We start from the raw sequence: 24,087 nt of genomic DNA, 5'->3' as shown, positions 1-24,087 counted from the left end.
GTCATGAAGATTCTCCAATAGGTAGAGATTTAATATCACAATCTTTAACTAACCCCACTCCACAATACCAAATTTGATATTTTATAATCTAAAGAATATGTATTTCAATGTATAAGTTAGACTGTTTGGAAGTATTTTATTTTATGTATGACTTTAATTTATAATATATATCATCCTATTTGTATCCTTTTAACTAATTTTATTATTTTAATTCATAGATAAGTATTGATGAAAATGTATATATATTTGTAATGTTTTAGAAATAGGTATTTATAAAGAGGGAAAAGATCCAAGATTGGAAAATGAGAATGATGGAGGAAAAAGATGGGGAGGGAAAGGGTTGATTTGACTTGTAATGTTAGTAATAGTTCATAGGGCATAGCATAGCCCACAACAAAACAAAGAAGTTTTCTAGAAATGGATATTTTTATTTTTTATTATTATTATTTTGGGGTTCAGGCTGAACAAATTTTGGGGGCCCATTTAAGGCCCAACATTATCAGTGAAGACTGAAGAGCCACTAAAATATGTCTCTTGTCCACATCTATATATATGTATATGCATGTATGTCTATTTATGTATATAGTTTTGTTTTTCTTTACGGTTTTCCAAAAATTTAAATAAAATAAAATTATACCAAAAAACTTTAATTTTAAATATATTTTGTTATTTTTTATGGTTATTTGGAATAATACTTTTAAATATAGGAAATAAATTGAAACTATTCGCAAATTCAGGATTTTTCTTTTTTTGTTATTTATTGAAATTATTTTTCTCCAAAATATATTATCGGACAATGTAGTTTTTATTTGTTGTATAAGTTTTTTTATCTTTAATTTTTAAGTTTTGAAAATTAAAGTTTTACGTCGAGTTTCAATTTATTATTATTATTATTTGATTTTTGTTTCGATTTGATTGTATGGTTTCAAATTTTCCATTTTCCATTACAGTTAATTTATATTTGATAGGTGTTTTTTTAGATGTAGATGTGAAAAATATTTTGTTATATTTGAGTGATAGAAGATGAAATTTTGTTATATTTTGTAATTATTTTCAATAATTTTATATCTACAATAATTTTTTTAAAATAAATGTGGTTAATTAATTTTTACATTTTTTTTACTACTATCAAAATTTAATTTAGAATTTCACTTCATAATAGTTTAAAATCGAGGTAAAAATGTCGATATATGAAAACGGGTATTAATTGAAAAAAACGAGATTAAAAATGTAAGTTTCGAAACCTGGAGATGAATTTGAGGTAAAACTCGATCTATGTCAAGTGTGGAATTTAAATATTTTCAAATGTAAATACTAAATTGAAACCAAATTCAAAATTTAAGAACTAAATATGGAATATATTAAAACACCATTACCAAATAGAAACTAGATTTAAATTCTTAAAAACAAAAGATATACATAAACTTCCAAAATCTCCTTTATGATATCATCCTTATGTCTTCCCGCCATCATTCAGCAACACTCATCGTTCATCTTCACTACTAGACAAGTTTATTGTTAGTTACAACTTATAAACTTGAATGTATTGTGTGAATGAACTTTGAATTATAAGGTAAAAGACGTTTTGCCTATGCGTATATTAAATGTATTTCGTCAATTTATATTGTAATCTAAGAACATAAGTTTCATCCACACCACTTTATTTGTTATACATAATTAAAAAAACTCAGTGTAAATATACTAATCGAGTCCAAAGTATTTATAGTTATAGAATAATACAACAAAATTTGCTAATATAGCAAAATTTAGATCTACTTTTTGGAGTCAATTAACGAGACCATATCACTAATAAATATGTTATCGATGAATTTTGTTATATTTGTAAATCTTATAAAATATTGGATCTACCCACTTAATTTTTGTTCGTCCAAACGTGACTATGTTCAATCTTTGAAGCATATTGTATATGAACATAACTTCTATCAATATAAATTACATATGATTGATATATAATTGTTGCTATCGGTAATATATATGGCCCAAACAGCGAACCACCAGTATTGGACCTTCAATATGCAAATGGCCTTTGTTAATCATTCTTCTTCTTCTTCTTCTTCTTCTTCTTCTTCTTCGAACTCGCTGGGCTTGCCCTTTGATAATTGGACGCCCAATTCACCACTTGCCCCCTCGATTGAAATGGATTGAAACTCCCATTTTCCCATTCGAAGCAAGAACACCCACAAGATAAGATATTGGTATTGAAACAGAACAACCGCGCTTTACCCATAACTCTAATTCTTCCGCTCTCTCTGTTTTTCTAAGAAGGCTCATGTTGGGTGCTTCTAAGTCTTCCAGAAAGGTATTCAATTTCATGGGTTGCATTCCTTCTTCCCTCTTTACCCCCTCTTGTTGATGTTTGAATTAATTTTTCTCGTTTTCTCTTTCTGTATTGTTAGAAGCAGCAAGTGAAGCCAGAAAAGGAATGGCTGTCGGTGAGTTTCAAACCCGAGAACTTCATTCCTGGCCTCGTAATTGGTTTCATTCTTGGGTTGTTTTTGGATTTATCAAAACCCAGTAAAGGTAATGCTAAGAAGGGCTATTTTCTGCCGTCTAAGTACCAACAGCTTTCTCCAGCCTCAAATAACGGTGATCAAGAGCTCAAATTGGTTAGCGTTCGACTTTACTAGAATTTCTCGATTTCTGTCGAGTTGGAGATGATTTCTTTACATGTTTGTAATGGATTATGATCACTAAATTAGAATGAAATGAAAGAACGAAACATGAAGTTTTTAGTTTAGCCTCAACTGTCTACGATGAAAGGGTACGAGGTTTCCTGCTTAATGTCATTGAATATGGTTTTCTATGGCTCAATTTTGAGGCGTGAATTGCTTGAAAGATAGAATAGTTTAGGGCCTATTTTAGGTAGTTGTATAACTATATTGCGAACAAAATTAGCTTTCAACTTTCAAGCCAACGTGCCGATTTGCCTAATCGTTAAGCAGAGTTTTAGGTTTCGTGCTTACCCCGTCTTTGCTGTTGCCATCAAGTATCTCTGTAGTCTGTCAGGACAGAACCTGAAAGGGGAATCAATTAGTCTGAGGATCAAAAGGGCCGGGTGAAATATGATTTAGCAGTTAGACAAGTTATCTTTACTGTTATGAAATCAAGATAAGAAAAAAACGTAGCAGAGAATCAACACAAAGATTCATTAACAGTGTGACAAAGAAAGAGCCAAAATCCTAAATAACTTATATAGGACAAATACGTAAGTAACTTAGATTTCGAGGGCATTCCCAGTGAGCCCTCCTACTTGGTCGTTTGAAGCGCCAAATAATAAATTTAAGACGATCTAACATTTACTTTGCAAACTTGGTTATGTGTAGTATATTTGTGTAGCTCCAAAATTCTTGAAATGTTGTAGTATGGCTTATGTAGATTTCCTTCCCTAAGCATAGAAACGGAACTACACTGACAAATTGCCAATCACACCAAGTCCTTGTGTCATGTAACTTGTACAATGCGTCTTGCTGTGAAGAATCATCTGACATTCTTACTTTTCAATTGAAGGTCCTTGTCGTTAGGCAAGATCTGAAGATGGGTTCTGGAAAAATTGCATCTCAATGTGCTCGTAAGATTTAAGATGCTGAATTCATTACTTGTTACTTGCGCATTTGATTTTTGTTTCTAATTACATTGGTTGGTTTCTCACTTCACGTCTTCCTGCCATTCAAGCTAAATATTTTTGCATGTTTTTCTGTCAAATTGTGAAGACGCCGCTACTGGCTTGTATGCAGAACTAATGCAAAGGTATTCTTTATACTATACTATTTATGAATATCTGCTTTGACCAAACCATATATGCAGCTAATTCTTCATCCTTTTCTCTTTTCTGGATCTATGCCCATTTCTAATATCTAGTGCAGCCACCGAAACCTTTTGAGACAGTGGGAACTATGTGGGCAGCCGAAAATAGTCGTAACATGCAAGAATCAACACGAAATGTAAGCAGGTGATTCCTTTCTCCAAAAATGTAATCAAGTAATAAACACATGAAACCAAAACCTTACGGTTTTTGGAATGACTTCATAGGTCTGTGTGTTGAGGACTGGTAGGAGGAATGAGAGCCCGGGGGAAGGGTTGTTTAATAAAGTTACACTTTTTTTTTTTGTTGCTAAATTTACTTCTTTTCTCAAATCAGGAATAAACTGAAGGATTCAGCTGAGAATATTGGCCTTCCTACTTTTGTTGTTGCTGATGCTGGACGCACACAGGTACAAACTTTGTTCTCCACTTGTTTGCTTGGATGAATTTACAAGCATTTTGATTAATGCATGAGTAATGGTGGGGTAACTGGGTGCAACAATGCTTGACATGTTTTATTAATGTCTATATTTTGGCATAGTCAAACGATTCTACACATGTTATGCTGACATACGTTGGCATTACATTGTTTTATGATTGTTAGGCATCAGAAAGTTAATTTTATTTAATCTCCTAAGCGAAAAAAATAACTCTTAGTGGTTCAGCATTTAATAGAGTGGCTGCAAAACCCTCGGTTATGTAGTTGATGGAAAGGTTCACTTGGCTCTTTGAAGAATCGAATTTTTCCAAGCCCAAATTTGTATGCAATAATCATTTTGATGAACTTCAAAGTGCCAAATTGATACCTCAAGAAACATGTTTGTAAACATTTCACCAAGTACATTTAGTTCTCCGGAACTTGGCAACTGGCATCCTGAAATCAGTTCAATGATGTGCAGGTTTCGGCTGGATCAAAGACTGTTCTTGCCATTGGACCTGGTAATGCTTCTTTACCCTATGATAGAATTCCACGGTTGCCTGGTTGATTTTCTTCGGTTGTCTTTCTTTTGTTAATGTACAACACTTAATCCACGTTGGTTTGCTTTGAGTTGTGATAAGTTTAACAATAAATTCATGTTCTTAACATTTCTCAATAGCACAAGACCCAGTAAAATGAATTATCAATATTTAACTAATAATTCATATTCTTAACAATATACATGTTCCCTGTCTAATTTAAATAGGGCCAAAGGAAGCCATTGATGCAGTAAGTGGAAAACTACGCTTACTCTAGTCAGATTGGAATTGCTCATGCAACCACACACACTTGGTTTAATGTATTCAAAACGTACACAATGAATCAACAAATTTATCCGCCAGCATTCATCTTCTTGAGACGGGTTCATGCACATGGTGAACAAGTTGTAGCTGCTGGTTAAGGAAGAAACGGTGTAGGTTGCTATAGTTACGCCTGAAACATTTGTTTAGGTATAGATTGCTGTTAGCTGCTAGTAGTTTGGGGAAGTAGGAGTCACATTTGAGCTGACATGTTCAGGATGTAACCTAATGTTTTTAGTTACTAGTGTACCAATTTTTCAAAACGCTTGCATGAGCTTTGACTGTTGTAGTTTAGTTTTGTTGGTAATTGATCATTTATTAAGCAGACTAATACTTTGTTACTGTTATTAGATGACTAATATTAGTTTTTACTACTTTTTAGAAATGAAAAGGATTTCACCTCAAAAAGGAAAGGAAAAAAAAGCCTTCTTCAGCTCAATAATTTCACTTAAATCAGCAATACAAAGGATAGAATTTAAGTTTTTAAGCCATATATACATAAGAAACATTTGTGATATATATAATTAAATGCTTTATAACTTGAAAGAGAAACAAATAAATAGAAACATTTGAGTTAAGCTAGGTTGATAGTTATGTTTATCCATTAATTTGTTTGATCAACTTTTCTTTCTTTTACCATTCTTATTATTTTGACTATTGTTGATATTACGATGAGTTGTTCCAAACAAGGCTTAAAGTTCACGGGTGACATTCTACTCGTGGAATTTCAAAATGGTTGAGTCGAGCTTAGTCATTACCTATCTCAAGGGTCAAGCCAAAAAAATAAATACTTTAACATTAGATTTGTTTTTCATTTGAAAAAATGGAGGGAAAGAAAAGAGGTAAATAAATAAAAAGTATATATTAGTAATTTATGTTGGGAAAAATAACAAATAAGTAATGAATGGTGATTTGTGAATGGGTAATTGTTAAGAAAGCAAGGGGAAGATAAAGAAAAACGAATTTGCCAAACTTCGCAATACGGTATCTCATAAACCCTAATTCTCAATACTTTTTCTCTTATCATTTCCAATGGCTTCCCGCTTTCGATCTCTGGCAACTCCATCCATTTCCCTCATTAAATCCACCATTACCAAACCCTCCATTAAACCCAGACCCGCCGCTTCCTTCACCCTCTGTTCTTCACCTGCACTTTCCAGGTACGCAACACTATTGAACATTTTTTTTTCTTCTTTCTAATTTACATTTCTTAGATTGCTAACAGAGAGCTTTTTATTCTTCAGGTCGTTTCCCCAGTTGGGTTCTCTTCAATCTCTGCTTCCTCTTCATTCCGCAGTCTCTTCGGCTCGACTAACCTCCTGTCTTGGTATCGATTCATTGTCCTCGAGATCATTGTCACAGGGTATGCTCTGCAGTGCCAACCCAGGAGTTTGATTTCTCCATTCTTTATAATTTATTATCTGTAAGCAACTTTTTTTACTCTCGTATATGATTGGACTTTCTATTGTGGATAGGTTGTTTATATGGAAGTTATGATTCTGCCTAAGTACATTGTCTAATATCACTTTAATTTTATGCTTGTTCCTTTCGTTTACTGTTTGGGCTCTTTCAGTATCAGTGTCTGCTCTTTATTTTCTTCTGCTTAGAAGTCTGATGTCCGGTTGTTTCTTAGGTTTAATTTGGGTTTCAAGTTAACTAACTGAATAAAAAACAGTAACTAAAATTGTAATTGAGTCGACATATTACTGATAAAAATAGATACTTCCTGGTCAAGTTGGCAAATAATTGTCACATTCTAAGAATTCTACTTTTTATTTTGCTTGCAGTCCTCGATTATTGTAGGAAAATAATTTTCAATGGATGGTTTGTTCATACAACTTTTGGTTATGTTATGTACATTTTATAAATTCGTGTAGCGCTGCCAATTGTCAATCTACCCTTAAAAATCCTAATTTTTACACTGGCGAGATCGAGAGAGTGACATTTTGTGAGCTGTATGAAGTTGAGTTATGCTAATTAACAATTCTACGATTAAAGACTGATGTAATTGCTAGTTTTTTTTTAACAAACTAGAAGTGAAGTTAGTAATATGGGTCCTGTTTTTTTAAAGCATGGGCGTAACATGTGGGAATTTAATCATAGATTCATAGAAATCATTCTGGATTTTTCTACTAGAGCTACATTCTTCATAGTTCAGTAGTTGAAGTTCTAACTAATTCCCGTACGGAGAAGAAGTCTCTTGTGTCAATCCAATATGTTTCAATAGTAATAGTTATTGTGACTGAAACTAATTTTATGTTTACAATTTTTCTCAAAGTTTCCCAAGTGGTTGTCAAAATATTTAAACTCCATTGCTATTACATGTGTCACTTTTGAATTACACCAAATATAATTCTGGTTCCTGAATCTAATGTATTTAATTAGATTTTGAGATAATGTAGTAGCTCTTATGGTTAGGGTAATAGACAAGCTTTTCGGAAAATAGAGAACAACTATATTCATGCATTTCACATTTTGCTGTTGTTGTGTGTGTGTGTGTGTAGAATTATTCTGTAACTCCCATCTGTTCTGAGGAATTATTCTGTAACTCCATCTGTTCTGAGGAGGTTTTAATTCAACTTTAAACATGGTAGGTTTAGCATCTTTTTGATTGATAACTATAAGAGAGGGATTGGTAAAATTAAAAGGATGACTAATGATGTTATTTAGGACGGATGGATGCTTCATCTCTTGAATCTAATGATCGAAATATTTTCTGCCATATGTTTGGCCTTCCCTTTTAGATGCTTTTTTACTTTTGTCTATTGCCGTAGCCCTCGGTTTAGTTGATTTTCCATCAGCACTTTAGAGGGTAGCATTTGTTTGAACGTTGAATTAGCTTCTCCTCCACCTGAAGTGAATACTAAAGTAATTCTAATTTTTCACTGTGTTTCAGAATTGGGTCTCTGTGTGCCGCGATAAGGGATGGAATTTAAGAGCATGCTCTGATTGATGTGTGGGATACACGAAAGGACGACGGCGAATCAAATACTCTGTTAATCGAGATTCCCCGATCTCTATCTTTTTTGTTTAGTTTGAGATTATAACTGATGAGACAAACCCAGTCCAGAACGTGTTCCCCTTCCCCAAATTCATTACTCATGTTCTCATAAACTTTGTTATCTGATTTAATATTTCCAAACACAATATTGCTCCCCAGTGAATTAGACTCATTGCTGTCACTGTTATCATCATTACACTGCTTCCAAGCAACGGGAAACTACAAACTTCTTCGTTTTATTCCTTTCTTCAGCACTTCTCTTTGATTTTTGGCAAGCCTTTAGTTTGAATTTTCTTCTAATCTAAGCCCCTTTGCAGGTTGCTAAAGAAAGTCTTATATGATAAATTAGTAGTGCGCACGTAGGTATTAGGTATCTTTAGTTGAATGTGCGAATATGACCATATTATATGTATATAATAAAGTAGTTAAATATATGTATTGAAGTATCTTTAGCACGTGAGATTGTGAATGGGAAGTGGAAACGGTGTCGTTGGATTGTTCCCCCATATCTCATCAACTTTCTTTGACCATGTCGCTACCATGTCCACATAATACCATTACACGTTCATGTGCCCACCCGTTCCATATCCTCACTTTGATTGCTTCCAATTGTGAATTCCTAAATCCAATTCTTTACCACAATTTAATGAAAGAAAGCCCTTTTAGGAACCTTCAATTTTTGCCTTGGCTCTGCCTTTTATTTTGCTTTGTACAGAAATAGAAGACAGGAATTAAGGAGGAACTTTAGGGTTTATATTTCTGGAAAGACAACCGATTGTCAGAAAAGAAAAGAGTTGGGGAAGAAGAGACATCTTGAAAATGAATCTCATTTAATTTGAAAATGTTCAGATTCCCACTTGCTTGATCTTGATCTTGCTCTGTTTTTAATGTCTGGATTTCAGGATGCAGCTTTATTTATTATGATTATCATGATTATTTAAACTAATTTTCTGCTTTATACAGCTCCCTCCTCGTTTCAGTATTAATCATATTCATTAAACCATGTTAATGCTCTCCCACTTTCTCTCCTTTTTGATTATCTTAGATTATTAATGACGAGAGGTTAAGTTTTGAATTCTAAGTTTAACTTTTGCAGTCAGATTATATTTCTTTTTCATAATCAATATAGTAATAATTATTATAAAAGTATTTTTGTGCAGAAAGAGAGGCATGTGATGTGACTGTGACCACCCAAAAGATTAATCCTAAGGTTTTGGACTTTTGAACTTAGTATTATTGTATACTGATTATTATTATTATTATTATTATTTTAAAAAAGTGAATCTGAAATCAGTAATCAATTATTACCAATTATCCCATGATTGATACAAAATAATTTATAAACCAATATATTCTGTTTGCTTCTTACCCTTCTGGCAGTGGCAACACTAATTACCATAATTGTCCCTACACTCTTAACTTCTTTCTTTCTTTCATCAATATAAAAAAAAAAAAATTAACTCTCTCTTTCTTTAAAAGTACAGTGCATATTGTACAATCCTGTATTACCTCTGATTTTCTTTTTCCTCTCAACATTCTCTATTTCAATCTCCATTGGATCAGCTGAGATTTTACTGCCATTTTTGTTTCTCACTTTCTTTTTTCTTTTTTCAAAAAAATCCACTGCTGTAATAAATTTCCCTCTTATCTGTACTTTTGCCAACTTCAAGACATTACCTTTTCTTTTTTTCTCCCTCTCTTCTCTCTTCTTTTCAATTCCCCCCAACACATTTCACACAATTCTATAAACCACCCCCTTCTCTTCAATTTCCTTTTCATCCCATCTGGGTAATTATTATATGAGTGAGTAATTAGAAATGAATGATGGAGGTTATAAACCGATGAGTGAGTTACGTCGGTTGTCAAACGCTGGGAGTTAATGTTAATATATAATAAAGGGAAGAAGACGAGGAAAAAAGAGAAAAAGGAGAATGGAAAGAAGCAAAGACAACTTTAAGAAAAGTAATTATCAGTGTGCTAAATTCAAAATTTAAGTTGTTAGAAATTTGAATCTAAAAATTTAACTCAAGGTAAAGTAACTCTAGATCAGAATTTTGAAATTATAATTAGCCACCAAATTCAAAAACATTTTTTCTCTCTCTCTTTTTTTTTCTTTCTTTCTTTCTTTCTTCTTTTACTCTAATTGTCAGGAAAAAACTTGAAAGGAAATCAAATTTGATGGAGGTGGAAAGAAGCTATTGATAGAGTGGGCCTATGTGTTGATGGATCAAATAATCGTCGTCGTTTGATACATGATCAAACCCCATACTCTCATGATGAAGATACTGTTGTTGTTGCTGTGCTCTCATCATTTCCTTTTGTCGCCGGAGTTCCATAACCTTCCGGTGAGAATTTGAGTGTTTTGTCAGTACAAACGTTGGGCTCGCCGCCGGTCGGTATTCCGGTACCAAACGACCGGATTTGTACCGGACCCCACAAGCATTACACAACGTCTTTGGACCCATTGGTCCCGTTCGCCACTGGGGCGTTTTGTCGGTGGCACAATGGAGACATTTACGTCCTTCCCCGTTATTACCGGCGGCGGACGACGTGTCATCCGGAATTTCTTTCTTCTTCGTGGTTTTCTTGGCGGTGTTTGGATGTGGCGTGAGCGTGACGACAACGTCGGTTTCGGAAGAGGAATTTGTGGGAGAGAGTACGGATAATCGGGAATTCCATATGCAAGGCGCCGCCCTAGACCGCTTGCTACGAGCGGCTTTCGCCGGAACTACGGACATTTCGTGGCGAAAACCTGGTGAATGGTTCCGGTTGAATCCGGTCTGAAATTCTCGAGCTTTTGAGGCGTCATCGTCATGGACATCGGCCCGGGAATTCATCCCGGAAATCAAACTCAGCTTCTCCAAATCGTCGGTGGAGAAAGAATCTTCCACGAAATTTGAAAGCCATTCCAGCTCGGCCAAGTCATCGTACTGCAAAATTAAACAAAATTAATTGAGAATTGATAGGAGAGAGAGAGAGAGAGAGAGAGAGAGAGAGAGAGAGAGAGAGAGAGAGAGAGAGAGAGAGAGAGAGAAATGGAGGAAAACGATGGATGAGTATAATGTACCGGAACACCAAGGTCAGTAGAGAAATTAGCGTCGGCGAAATGATAGTTGTGGGCATTGCCGGTATTGGGGTAAGAATTGCATGAATCGAGTAAGGTAAGAGTGGAGGAATCAGTAGAAGTAGGGGTTTGGTTATCGAAAGTTCCATCGGTGAAGACAACGTCATCGTCATTAGAGAAGTCCAAAAGGTCCTCGACGATGAAATGGTCGGCAGTAGTGGGAGGTGCGGCGGCGGTGTTAGTTTTATTTGCATCGGAGGACTGACGGTCTTCGGTAGAGAATTGAGAAGAAAAACCGGGCTGGAAATATTCGGGTCCTTCCATTAGTGTGGACAAAAACGTAGAGGGGGGGTTTGTGAATTGGGGAAATAGTGAGAAAAATAGCGATTGAGAAGGAGAAAAAAGTGAGAGAGAGAGTGGCCGAGAGTGAAGTGTGACGAGTTATGGCTATGTAAGATGAGAGAGAAACACTAAAACAACAAAAGAAACAACTTTTCTTTAAAAAAAAACTCTTTAATTTAGAAGAAAGACACTAACCCAACTAAATCGAACGTTCAAGCTCAACCAACATCTATATGTATAAAAAAAAAAATCAAAAGATATTAAAGTAAAATCTAAAATCTCTCTTCCTACTAATTTTGACGATGGAAAAGAAAAAGTGGTGATAAGAAAGAGATTAAATACGAAGTAAGTTGAGAAAGAAAAAAAAAAGGAAAGTCAAAGGAGGCACGTGCTTTAGAAATGGGTAGAGAAACGACGTCGTTTGGTAGTGAAGAATGATAAAAATTTATTATGGTTTGCAATTGCATGCATGGGCGTGATATTAGAGAAATAGAAAGAAAAGGGAGGTTGTTAAAATTACTGTCGGCTAAGAAGATAACACGTGGCAGAGATCTAGAAGTGAAGGTGGGTTAAGCGGGGCCTGCCCCCATAAGTCTCATAACAATCCCTAGGCAAAGAAGCAGTGGATAAGATCCTCTTCTCCCAATCCCTACTTCACTCAATTTATTACTTTCTATTCAATAATCCTTAGCTTCTCTTCTGTTAAATTTTAATTTTGATTTTTGTGTTCAATTTTTTTGGGTGCAGATTTAAAAAATAGAGAGTATTAATTTAAAGGAGGAAGGTGTAACGTGGAAGGGTGTGAGTAAGAAGAGAAGAGAGAGTATGGGAGTGGGAGAGAGATGGGGTCCAATATGCACGTGATATAGAGTGGGTCCCAATGTCAGGCAAGCATGTGACTCAGTGCATCGCTCGTGTCCAAACCCTAAACTGGCGGTGAAGTGAATTGAAGGTGATGCTAATGCCTATATAACTGAAAAATAAAAAGAAAAATGGAATTGAAAGTAACGCAAACAATACGGTGCGTTTTGGGATTATTATTATTATTATTATTATTATTATTATTATTGCTTGAGTTTGCAGATACCACGTGGGGGAACTATTAGTTAAATCACGTGAGGGGATGGGGGTAAGGCACGTGCAATTTGGCTTCTTTTCTATTCTATTCTACTCGTACTCCATAACACCCATTTTTCCCCCTTCTCTCCCGGCTATGTCACATGGGGTGGTGGGAGACGTCGGTTCTGCCTTTTGCTTTCTTGGTGGTTGCTTGTCTCTAAATCCATGTGGTCTTTATTTTAACAATAACACCCTCCCCACACTCTCTCCTCTTCCCATTTTTCAACTTTATTACTATTTCCCTTTTCTTTTTTCTTTTTTCTTTTTTTTTTTTAAATTTTATTTTCCCCATCATTATATTCTTTTTAGGTTCTCTCCTTCATTCTTTTTCCCTACCTTAGTATTCACCAATTTCTGATCCCAATGCCCATTTTAATCATCCCCTTGCACTCTTTTCTAAGTCCCCCCCCTTCAACCTTGTTTTTTTAAATACACAAACTACTCACTGTTCCTGTTACCTAATTAGTGGACCAAATTTAACACACAATCTTTAAAATTGTTTATTGAGTTTAAATGTAATCAAGACTATGGGTTTTGTATGAAACATTATCATTTTTGGACTATACAAGTTTTGGTACATTCTAGTCCAGTCCGAAACTGGGTCAAAACGTGGGCCGATTTAGTTGGCCTATGATTGGGCCCATACGGGAGGGATGTTTGTTATGAGTTCCAGTCCAGCCCAATGTCACCTACGACGATTTGGTCTAAGTCGTTCAATTCGGAGGGGAGGGAGGACTGGAGAGACTGGGAAGTCTGAAACTCTCGTCGACGTTCAACGTATAGCATCTTTCACGGTGTTGTGATCATTGGTGTTGGATTCTATTATCGTAGAAAGATCTATAGGTTTGCAGTGGTGAATCGCCATGTTGGATTGGAGGCAGGAGCGGAGCAACTTCCGACCGGGGGAGTGGCTGAATCTAATGGTGACAGAGCCGTACTATCTTTCTCATTTTCTAGCCTTCTTTTCCTATTTTGTTATTCGAAGCTCAGCAAATCATATTCTCTTCTATAATATCACACATCTTCTTCTTTGCCGGGTAATAATCCTCATTTTTCCAGTTTGATACAATTATTTATGGGCTTTTTTTTTTTCTGGTTTGTATGGTTAGCGCCTTTTGTATTCGGACAACTTAATTTTGTTTATTGTTTTCTTGTTTCTTCACCTCTTTAGGAGCTTCAAGCTATTTTGGTGTTTCTGATTTTCTACATGTTTAAGGTATCTTTTACATTCTATGGAAATATTTTAATTTCTATTTTTAGGTTAAAGAGAGTTGGGGATGTTTTTATTTCGATTGGTTAGATTTATATTGGTTGATCTTTGGGAAATATGAGTAATTAGTTCTTGAATGATGCCAGACGGTGAGAAGAGAGACGCCGGAGGCCTTTATTGCCGATATGCTGTTGTTTGTTAAGGTAGTTACTCCCTTCGTTATGGACTAAGGAATTTTTTTCTGATGAAAATTTCGTGAAACTATGCGTTGCTGTGCTGCTCGTTGAGAGTTTGATGTTGTCACCGTAGTTTCACTCTGGTCTTATTTGGCTGTAGCGGGTCTTTTGTAATATCTTTTTTGCTCAGTGATCCATTCACCTGGTTTCAATTCGTTCAGATTTTTCTAGTTGCTCTCGCTTCTATGATGGATTATCACCTTGCAATTTGGTATGTGATCGTGTTCACAGGTAAGGCTTATTTTTGTCTTAGTCCATGCTCATAAAGTTGTTGATGGGTACTCAATTGTTATATGATAGCATTCCGTTTCCTCTTCTTTATTCCCAGGGATATATGTTTTTACTCAACAGCCTGTCTTCCAAGGATCAGGTTTGAAATAAGACAAGTTTACCGTCCAATGTCTTTTAGTCCTGTAACTCTCCTGGGATCTTATAAAAGCCTTGTACAACCAAATTATTCTCCAGTGAGTAGTGTAAATTATTTGCTTACAATGTCATTTATAAAAAATGCCTTTTCTTTTCTGTTAAATTCCTTTCTCTAGGTACCTGCAGTAAGTTAACTCCATTGCAGCTGGAATCCTTGCTGACTGAGGGGAACAACAAGTCAAGATTCTGGCTGGTTCATTCTGCAGTCTCTTTACCTAGTATTGCTATAATTTTTTTGGTTACTACACATTTTTTCTTGAAACAATTCACTAATGGAAGTCAAACCGAACGCAGTAATAGTAGCCTAGTAGGTGTTTTTAACTTGATTGAGTGAGTTGCAACATTTCGAGGCAGGAAGCTTAATTTACCTCTAAAACTATTTCTTGTTGTAGAGAGAGAGAGAGAGCGATAGTACAAATTTGATATAGGAAAGTTTCTTTGGCAGACAAAGCAAAACGAAGGATTTCATGATGAAACTTGAAATAGCATAGCTCTTAGGATTTTATACTTATAAATTATATTCTACATATATGAAACCATGTTAGACAATTAAATAAGTCAATGATTGTTAACTACGATGGGATAGGTTGGCCTAGTGATGAATAGGGGCAATGTAAATACTTAAAGGGCTTAGAAGGAATGAGGTTAAGTACCATTGCATCTAAAAAGCACAACTATGGGTACAAGACTCATATCTGGCACAACACACGAATACAATGACATGATAATAAACACGAACACTTCACTTTCGCTAGCATGTTTGTGTTGGACAATTCTCAGACACGTATCAAACACTTTTTAGTGCAATAGGTGTGTTAGACACTAGTTGTGCAAAGTCAAAATAGAACCAATATTTGGTAGACATGCATCAAACACTTCTCACATACACCAAGCCAACACATATATGACACAAATAATAAAATTTGAGAGCAAAATGTATCCAATTAATTTTTTAAGCGAGGACATGAATCAACTCATTGACTTTGAATCTCCTTCATTTTTAAATATTATTATATTTTTAAAATGTTTGTTTTAATAAACGTGTTCTTGTCATATCTGTGTCTTAAATTTTTTTAAATGATGTGTTATGTCGATGTTGATGTGACATGCGGCTTAGATGACATGCCTTTTTTAAAAAATGTAGGACATAGCCACACAAACCCTCAACAACACACATTTTGTCTAAATATACATTCTCAAGAAAATATATATAGATGAAGAAAACTCAAAGTCAACAAGTTTATGCACTTGTATGCTTTAATGAGGAGTTTGATGTATTTATCTTTTAAAATTCATTGTTTTTTTTTCCTATACTTTTACTTTTCTATTTAATATGCTTAACATGTACTCAATATGTGTCCAGCAAATGTTAGACTCATATTGGCTTTGTACACCTAAGGTTTAACACATATCTACTGTGGTAACAAGTGTCCAACTCATGTCCAACAAGTGTGGAGTGACCAAGTGTCTTACACAAACATGTTACCCAAACTAATTTGTTTGTGTTTTTTAGGTAGCTACCTACTTGGATTGAATATTTTACGAGTTACTTTGGCAACCAAACATAATAGGGTAAAACATTGTCATGTGAGTATATTCGAGATGCCTGCAAGGTGGCATAGACACTTTTAGATTATGAAAAGAAAATGAGAGTAATAAGTTAATGATTATGTAAAGAAGATCAAGCTGTTGAATAATTTAGTGCAGTAGAAATTTTCATAATATTCCCAGCATCAAAATTAATTTCCTGTTCTTTTTTTTCTTGGGATGTTTACTTGAATCTATTGACTTGGTCCTCAGAATTAACTTTATTTCCAGTAATTGAGAATCAACATCTGCAAGTCCGTAAATCCATATTTGAACCTTTGAGCAACTGTAAATGTGCTGACAAGTTCAAATGCTAATAATCTGTATGTCATTTTATCATGTATGCAGAACTCTCATTTTCTTCAGTCTTTAATGAATGGCTTCCTTGAATTGGTAGGTTGAGTTTCGTGTTTCTTTCTCAGCTGATTGCATACGGTCTAGCAGATGCTTGCCTGAGCTATCAGTTACGTAAGTACTTCTCCTTTTACTTTGTTCATGGATTCAGGGAGAGAAATTTATAAGAAGTTGTGTTGCTTCTGTATTAGTAGTTTTTCTAATCTATATTTTTTGTGACATCTTTTCTGTTGAAATTCAATATAAAAGTTTTTCATGTTTCACATATGAAATCCTGGAAATCTTCACCCTTGAGACTTCTAGATTGACTCCATGGATCTGAAACACCGATATTGTTTTTGTAGTTCTAATTTCCCCTCCTCCCCCCATATGTTCACACTTTCTGCTTGAAGTAGCTTAGATTTGTATTCACGTCTTCTTAAGCAGATATTCAAACAAACATCTATCGTTTGGAGTAGTTGATCTTGGGCTCTTTCCAAATGTTGCTGCTAAATTTGGAATATCACTTGGTGGTAATTGTCTTAAGATTTCGTTCTAAATTTGAACGCTGTTTTTCAGTTTTGTGAAGACTTTGCAATCAGAATTTCTTATAACTTCCGAATGAATTTATCAGGAAGTATGAACCAGCTTCCTACCTATATCTTATTTGAGAATGCAGCTGAGATTGCTCGCCTTCCAGATTTGGATTTTGAAGTAAAATCATACCCTCCAATAACCAAGGTAACCTTCTTTTGGGGGTGTTAATGTTTTTGGGCGTACAAATTCAGATAATTAGAGAAGACAACATGCTTGCATTAGTTCGTGTAAAATGCATACTGATGCTATTTCTTTTATTACGTAGGTAATGCCTGTTAATATAATATTACGTCGACTTTTTCCCACATTTCTTTGAGAGTAAGATACTACTTCAAAGTATCACACGCATACATATATATGTATGTATATGTATGTTTGTATAATGTACATTGGAAATAAGAGGCTTTGTTGATAGTTTATAGCCTTGAGGTATTTTAATATTTTACTTTACCCTAAATTTATTCCCTAAGTTTATAGCCTATAAAGTTGTCTTCTCTTGTAACTTTCATTGTGTGTGAAAATAATAAAAGAGTCTCTATCGTGATTTTTTCTCCCTGTTCTGGGGTTTTTCCACGTAAACCTGTGTTCTCTTTTCTACCGTTTAACAATATATATTCGTGAAATTAGCAGACCCTTTTAGGATGCAATCAGGCAATTTTCATTTTCATCTTTTTAGTTTTTTCGCAACAAATATTATTTTCAGTTATAATTAGAAGAAGGAAAGAAAAAAAAGAAGGCGAAAAGTTAAAACTGATTCACCATTTATTTCATGAATTTTACTGCTTCTGAAATTTTCTTTATCTGCCATGGACAACCAAATTTGGTGGGATTGTCTTTGTGAATAATGAAGGTGCTTTGAAGCTGGTTTGAATTCTCATCCTAGTTATGTTAATATTCAACTAAACAAAACTAATGCATATCAAAATCATCCTCGAGATTGCTTCTGAATTGAAGCAACCTAAATTTATTCTTAATGTGTATTCCTTAACTATTACGTTGAAATTATAATTAGTATTAGCCAATCTATTCCAAATACATGGCCTACTTAATGTCTATACGCGGAGACTTTCAAGTTTCAATGAATGATGTTGGAGGATCACCTTCTATAGCTAGGAGGTTTTCTATTGATGTTTCAACCAATAGATTGAGTTAGCTTCTTTTTGTGATCCAAGTAGTCTGTTCTTAACTTCTTGGTTCTTTCTTTTTGCAGCGACTTCTCTGCAGGCATTTTGACCTTGATCGCCGTCTACTTGAGTATGCATATGGAAAATAATAGGCATCATCAGGTTGTGCTTCATTCAACCAAGCAGCTTATCTTCTTTCTTTCTCGCTTCATGGGATCTATATTCCTTATGAGTTAGTTAGTTAGTTAGCTATAATATCCTGAGAGAATAGAATTCGATCATGATTCATGTATTGGGTTCGAATTGCAAGCTCAATTATAAACTGACATTTCAATCCTGAGTTTTTTCATTTGTGTCGTGAGAGTTCTGTAAAGTTGTATACTGGACCGATTTTGAACCTGAAGTAATGCAAATGTATGGAATTCCATTCCAAATGGGAGAGTGGAACCCAAATTCCTTATGAAATCACCCTCACTAAATACAACAAATTCAATGATAGCCACTTTTATTGACTTTATTAGGTTCTCAATATCACATCTTTGTTTGTTCTTGACTTGTGTATGGGAAGAAGTCATATTATCATTAATGTTATTTTCAAAACAACGTCGTTGTCATGAACTTACACCACCCTGAAGAACACGTTAGACAGCTTACAAGCAGAAGCAGTTTTGTCTTCAAGTAACTTTGATTTTTTTAAAAACTAAATAGGGTACAAGAAGAATTGGTTATATTATAATGATTGCCACATTCGTTTGTTCTTATTTTATCTTATAATAAAAGTTGTGCGACTGAAAAATTGAACCTCAAGATTGCTGAACACAACCTGATTCCAATTCTGTCTAATCTCTCTCTCTCTCTCTCCCCTTGTGAATTTGATATAATTTGTAACAGAAATTAATCTTGTTTATTACTCATTGGCAGTTGAAATCATGTCCCCCATATTATTGAAAATGAAGGTTCTAATCTCTCTCTCTCTCTCTCTCACACACACACACACATATATTAAAGGTTTGTAAGAGAGTCAGGACTTAATGTTGTTTCTTTGTTAGCTGTCGTTAACGGCATGCGCGGCAGAGACTGAAGTCTTTTTAAACTTAAGAATCACGTCTTCTTCCTTAATTTTGAAACCCGTTTTCATTGGACTAAAAAACCACAAAACTTCAGTCTAAAATTTAAAAAACATTGTGAAAAAAACGTCACCAATGATTTGAATAAACGTAGGAACACAGAGGGAACAAAATCTGAAGAAAGCATGGGAATGAAAGACAGCAAAATGAGTAGTAATGGGTCCCATTTGAAAGAACGAGAACTAGAACAACAATAAGCCATTTAGATTGACTAACATTACAATTACACTAATTTTCATTCAGATGCTGAGAGATCTTCAAAATAAAATTTTGTATTGTTCCTATAATAGCCTTTTGAATCTAATTCCGTTGAAAGTTATATATTTGGAATTAAAAGTTTGTTAATGTTTTAATTTCATTTTTGTTGGTGTTTTTTTTTTTTTTTTGGTGAGCTGATGATTTAGGAGGAAAGTGATTGGATTTCTTTTTGTAAAAGCAATACATATTTTTTAGAAAAAGAAAAACAATCATTATTCTACAATGGTTTGTTGTTTAAAATGCTTGATCTAAAAACATTGAAAAAATGATACTTTAAAACCACAACCTGAGAATTTTGAATTCTGATATTTTCTCAACATAAAAATTGATTTGTTGGGTTTTTTAAAATTAAGATGCTGTAGATCTTGATTTGATTACATCATACTAACTTATACGATCTCCAAATCTAACATATATCTTGAATTTATCTTCTTGAAAAAATTCACTCATAAAGCTTTAGAAAACGTGATATTAGATATAATTAAAATTCAAACCATGTTCACTGTTCAATTGATAGAATCAAATTGTAACGAGTTTGAATTGAAAAACATAATTGCACTACTTTTGTTCATGTTTACTTATTGTTATTGTTTAACCCTAACACAAAAACAAATAAATTTAAAGGTACAAATAAAATATGTTAGATTCATAAATCTAACATGGTTGGTAACAATAACCATAAACGTAATGAATCTCATACAAATCACAAACACAATTAAATCAAACACCCTCCATTCCTCTATGGTTTATATTGCATATTTAGCATAGCTCGATTGGTTCCCACGTAAGGTTAGTTGAAAATTGAGTTGAGAAGTGGTAAATATATCCAGAAAAAGAAAAGGAAAAAGGTGTGTTTGTGTGTGTTATGTTGATGTGAAGTAAAAGATATAATTTTGAGGGTTGGGAATATATGGGAAAACCCCAAGGAGGAGACAAAGGGTAGAATAAGTGAAAGTTGTTAGGTAATTAAGGAACAGAAATATTTTAAATTAAGAAGATAGTTCTTTTTTATTTTTACATTTGAGTGTAAATGTGTGTGTTAAGACTTAAAAGTTTGAGAGGGTAAATACATAAAAATGGGGAAACACAACGTCCCCACATACCCATAAGAATGTCCCTTACGGGTCTTTTGGCGCAAACTCTAATACGCCGAAAGAAGCGACACCCCCCTTCTGGGTCCCCTTCTATCATTCCCTCTTTTCTCCTTCCCCATCTCTTACATGCGCCGCTCCTCGCACCTTGCACCTCGCACCTCTCACCTCTCTTATTTTTACCTCTACCTCTACCTCTTCTATTTCTTTTCCAATCTTAAAATGCCTTCTCTTCTAATTTCATTTTAATATTTCATGGACTATATATTCAAAGGAAAAAAAATGGGGGTTTATTTGTATTTGTATTTGTATTTGTGAAAGAAAGCGCACTGCTTTTGAATTAGAGTATTGGGAGCACGATTATAAAGTTAACAAATGTCACGCGTGCTTACTGCTTCCCTCCCCCCTCCCCCAATCCTTTCTTTCGGGTCCACACGTGTGGTCCACACACACACACCTTCCCTTTCTCTTCACGTTCTTCCCAATTCCCCTTCTCTTCTTTTTCAATACTATTTTACCTTTTTTTTCCTTTTTAAATCAAAATAAATTTGGATGTCAAACCATTTCGTTTTGACAAATGAAAGAAATAATTATTCACCTTAACACCCGGGAGAAGGACAAAATATAATATATATATATATATATTATATATATATATATATATATATATATATATATATCATGTATAAAAAAATTAATTAATATTTAATATTTGTAGAGAGCTTAATAGTAATTATATTTGTCAAGTCTTATTTATGTAATTTTTTTAATACTTTTTTTCTAAATTACACCTCGAACTCCTATCTCAATCAATTTGACTACATATATATATAGTTTTGTGATTTGATAAGTGTAGTTGAGTGAATCAATAAACAAGAAATTGAATCTGAAAAGATTATTTATTTAAATGATGTATATTCCTCTCTTTTCTTTTTAATATATTATTCTATAAATTTGGACCACCTTTGAAAGTCCAACCATTTATTTTTATAAAATATTAATCACAATTGGGTGATTAAAGAATTGTTTTTAGGATAATTACCACGTAAAAGAAAGAAAAAAATCTATTACAAATAAACATCCATAAAATCTAAAAATAATGTTATATTTTATAAATTGATATTTTTAGTTAAAGAAAATTGATCACATAATATGATTATTTAAAAACAAGTTTCTTAAAACACCAATTGTTGATATAATAAGATAATTTAAAATACAACTCTCTTTAATTTTTTTTATTTTTTTGAAATATAAAAGTAAAAATGTAATTAAATAGGTTCCACCGTGCAAATAATTTATTGAGAAGAAATCAATATATATTAATTAAAAGGACAAGTAGATAGCTTTTGTGCAAAAATTAATTTCAAAAGGAAAACCACAGATGGATCAAGCTGCCTTCTTTTCATTTGGAAATTATATAATTTGTTTAATAATTGAGCACATTATGAATATTAAAACTAGAAGTGCAATGTAAATAATAATAATAGTTGCAAAGTGGTGTGGCCTACAAACAAAGAAATACTTCATTTTAAATTCATACACTAAAACTTAGAGTCCTTCTTTTATGGTCAGATTAGGATTTGCTTTTTTTTCAATATCCTATTTATATAATAATTTTTTTAAATAATAAAATATTTAGATAAAATATAGCAAAATTTATCTATTATTAAAATATTTTAAGTGTTTATATAAATATTTAAATAAACAAAAATAAGAAATAGGAATGAAAAAGCAGCATTTGGTTTGGTCTGCCATTGTCTGCTTAATGACCCATTAATCAAGGGGGGTTACTGTTTGCATAAATTATTAGGATTAATTTCAACAAAAGTTAGGTGAATACATTTGGTTCTAATCTTTACAATCTTATATTAATTTCTACTATTTATTATTATTGTTGTTAGTTAAAAACGAGACAAATTTTTGATAAATGACTAAAAAGTTATGGACTCGATCGATGATGATCCCCTTGTAACACTTCTTATCTTTGAATTAAAAGCTAGTTGAGTGTCGTCGTCTTTAGACCAAATTGAAAAATAACTAACATTACGATAAACTGAACTTTTAATAATGATGCGGGAGGAGAAACAATACAAAACGTACGTCTACGAGTGATAAAACCACGAGTTTTTTCTTAAGGAGAAGTAGAGTTTTAAAAAGTGTTATAATTTTAAAATTAGTAGACTTAATTGTATTAATTAACATCAAAACATTGTCTAATAATAATTTAGTGGAGACATCAAAATTCAATTGTTTGTTAATTAAAAGAGTCAATCAAACCATTGATTTGTAGTTAATTAAGATATTCGGTTTGTCAACTTATATATATCCAACAAGTCATATGATACACAAATTCAACTTCATGATATCATTTTTTAATGCACTAATTGTGGTAACAAAATGAAATAGAATCACATGATAAAACGTTTGTAAGATATATATATATATATATATATATATATATATATAGATATATAGTTTTAAGAAGAAAATATGTAGATGATTTGAGTAATAAGCAATGAATTGGGTCCCTAATTTTGATGGTGATCAAAGCTTAGTTAGTTAAATTAAGTTGGTTAGGGATATGATATAATGAATATATATATATCCCATCAAGAAGGCACCAAAAATAATTTCTATTTCTATCACCTTTTTTCTTTCTTTCCCTTTGAAAATGCCAACCCCACCTTTCCTATCACCCAACTCTTTTGAATCATTTTCCAATCATTCAAATTTTAATGCTACAAACAATATATATATATATATAGATTAATGTGCATTTATGACTTTTTCTTTGGACCATTTAAATAACATTGTCTTCTCTAACACTAATGTTGTTCGAATAATTCATTCGGTCTATTCGATACTCTACACGTATGATAAATCAAATGTTTGAATATATCATTTGTATGTAATTCGACTAAAAAATATTTAGATTATTATGGTTTCTTTTTAAATTTAGAAAAGTTTATATACTTTTCAAATGTCGATTTCGTTGACAACATTCCAAAATAAATCAATTGTTTTGGTTTTCTATATTTATAAAATGGAATACAAATTATGTAAACTCTTTTGGTAAAAAGGTATATCCGTTTGTTTTTTTAATTATTGAAAGAAACTTGAGATTAAAAGGAAAATAAATCTATAGAAAACGATTGTTTTAAAAATAAAGAATACCAATTATGGAGATTAACTCTAAACTATTAATTAAGAGGTTGTGTTCAAAATGTTTGAACTTATATTCAATATGTTAACTAATTATTTTTAAAATAAAGAATACCGATCACCTCTAGATTTTTTTCATAATATTTTCATACTACTAGTAGTATCATTTTATGTATATTGTATAGTTTTAAAAAACGGAGTCAACCAACTAAAACGAATCTAATTAAATAAGATAGGTTCGACCGATGGTGGATGTGAGAAAAATTGAAATGAACCTTTTAATCTAAATCTAAATCGATTAAAAGTTGGA

At 33.1% G+C, this 24,087-nt stretch overlaps 4 protein-coding genes across 7 annotated transcripts; 3 read left to right on the top strand and 1 right to left on the bottom strand.

Annotated features, from left to right (window-relative positions):
- Positions 1–2,025: 2,025 nt before the first annotated feature.
- LOC101217564 (peptidyl-tRNA hydrolase 2, mitochondrial) lies at positions 2,026–5,447 on the top strand. Of its 2 annotated transcripts, none has more exons than XM_011654313.2 (8): positions 2,026–2,320; positions 2,424–2,627; positions 3,529–3,589; positions 3,732–3,768; positions 3,885–3,962; positions 4,160–4,232; positions 4,722–4,761; positions 5,007–5,447. In XM_011654313.2, the coding sequence occupies exons 1-8, from the start codon at positions 2,291–2,293 to the stop codon at positions 5,054–5,056; spliced, it is 573 nt and encodes a 190-aa protein (XP_011652615.1). In that variant the 5' UTR covers positions 2,026–2,290; the 3' UTR covers positions 5,057–5,447. The 2 variants fall into 2 exon arrangements, with proteins under 2 accessions (XP_011652615.1, XP_004136220.1); XM_004136172.3 differs by having other exon boundaries at positions 2,028–2,320; positions 2,418–2,627.
- Positions 5,448–6,008: 561 nt separating this feature from the next.
- Positions 6,009–8,340, top strand: LOC101217801 (hypothetical protein). Of its 2 annotated transcripts, none has more exons than XM_004136174.3 (3): positions 6,009–6,260; positions 6,345–6,463; positions 7,997–8,340. In XM_004136174.3, the coding sequence occupies exons 1-3, from the start codon at positions 6,133–6,135 to the stop codon at positions 8,020–8,022; spliced, it is 273 nt and encodes a 90-aa protein (XP_004136222.1). In that variant the 5' UTR covers positions 6,009–6,132; the 3' UTR covers positions 8,023–8,340. The 2 variants fall into 2 exon arrangements, with proteins under 2 accessions (XP_004136222.1, XP_004136221.1); XM_004136173.3 differs by having other exon boundaries at positions 6,013–6,260; positions 6,345–6,523.
- Positions 8,341–10,053: 1,713 nt separating this feature from the next.
- Positions 10,054–11,804, bottom strand: LOC101221905 (GATA transcription factor 9). The gene is made up of 2 exons (XM_011654312.2): positions 11,169–11,804; positions 10,054–11,031 (listed from the first exon to the last, which is right to left on the bottom strand). Exons 1-2 carry the CDS (start codon positions 11,487–11,489, stop codon positions 10,297–10,299), a joined length of 1,056 nt encoding a protein of 351 aa, XP_011652614.1. The 5' UTR covers positions 11,490–11,804; the 3' UTR covers positions 10,054–10,296.
- Positions 11,805–13,332: 1,528 nt separating this feature from the next.
- On the top strand, positions 13,333–18,651 carry LOC101218197 (thioredoxin-related transmembrane protein 2). Of its 2 annotated transcripts, XM_031882565.1 has the most exons (11): positions 13,347–13,663; positions 13,798–13,842; positions 13,983–14,039; positions 14,234–14,303; positions 14,401–14,442; positions 14,615–14,691; positions 16,483–16,553; positions 16,866–16,951; positions 17,053–17,159; positions 17,281–17,333; positions 18,226–18,352. In XM_031882565.1, exons 1-10 carry the CDS (start codon positions 13,490–13,492, stop codon positions 17,329–17,331), a joined length of 780 nt encoding a protein of 259 aa, XP_031738425.1. In that variant the 5' UTR covers positions 13,347–13,489; the 3' UTR covers positions 17,332–17,333; positions 18,226–18,352. The 2 variants fall into 2 exon arrangements, with proteins under 2 accessions (XP_011652613.1, XP_031738425.1); XM_011654311.2 differs by lacking the exon at positions 17,281–17,333 and having other exon boundaries at positions 13,333–13,663; positions 18,226–18,651.
- The last annotated feature ends 5,436 nt before the right edge of the window (positions 18,652–24,087 follow it).

This window comes from Cucumis sativus, chromosome 3 (assembly GCF_000004075.3).
Source record: "Cucumis sativus cultivar 9930 chromosome 3, Cucumber_9930_V3, whole genome shotgun sequence".
NCBI lineage: Eukaryota > Viridiplantae > Streptophyta > Magnoliopsida > Cucurbitales > Cucurbitaceae > Cucumis > Cucumis sativus.
The sequence above is the reverse complement of the archived record's forward strand: the minus strand, read 5'-3'. Positions and strand labels throughout refer to the sequence as shown.

Bases quoted from the DNA above. Each gene is read 5' to 3' on its own strand.
- LOC101218197 (XM_011654311.2), top strand. From the start codon at position 13,490: ATGTTGGATTGGAGGCAGGAGCGGAGCAACTTCCGACCGGGGGAGTGG. The intron at 13,843-13,982 runs GTATCTTTTACA...GAATGATGCCAG, and splicing joins TGATTTTCTACATGTTTAAG to ACGGTGAGAAGAGAGACGCC. The intron at 14,692-16,482 runs GTTCATTCTGCA...TTGAATTGGTAG, and splicing joins ACAAGTCAAGATTCTGGCTG to GTTGAGTTTCGTGTTTCTTT.
- LOC101221905 (XM_011654312.2), bottom strand. From the start codon at position 11,489: ATGGAAGGACCCGAATATTTCCAGCCCGGTTTTTCTTCTCAATTCTCT. The intron at 11,032-11,168 runs GTACATTATACT...TTAATTTTGCAG, and splicing joins CTACTGACCTTGGTGTTCCG to TACGATGACTTGGCCGAGCT.
- LOC101217801 (XM_004136173.3), top strand. From the start codon at position 6,133: ATGGCTTCCCGCTTTCGATCTCTGGCAACTCCATCCATTTCCCTCATT. The intron at 6,261-6,344 runs GTACGCAACACT...TTTATTCTTCAG, and splicing joins TCTTCACCTGCACTTTCCAG to GTCGTTTCCCCAGTTGGGTT.
- LOC101217564 (XM_004136172.3), top strand. From the start codon at position 2,291: ATGTTGGGTGCTTCTAAGTCTTCCAGAAAG. The intron at 3,590-3,731 runs GTAAGATTTAAG...CAAATTGTGAAG, and splicing joins AATTGCATCTCAATGTGCTC to ACGCCGCTACTGGCTTGTAT. The intron at 4,233-4,721 runs GTACAAACTTTG...AATGATGTGCAG, and splicing joins CTGATGCTGGACGCACACAG to GTTTCGGCTGGATCAAAGAC.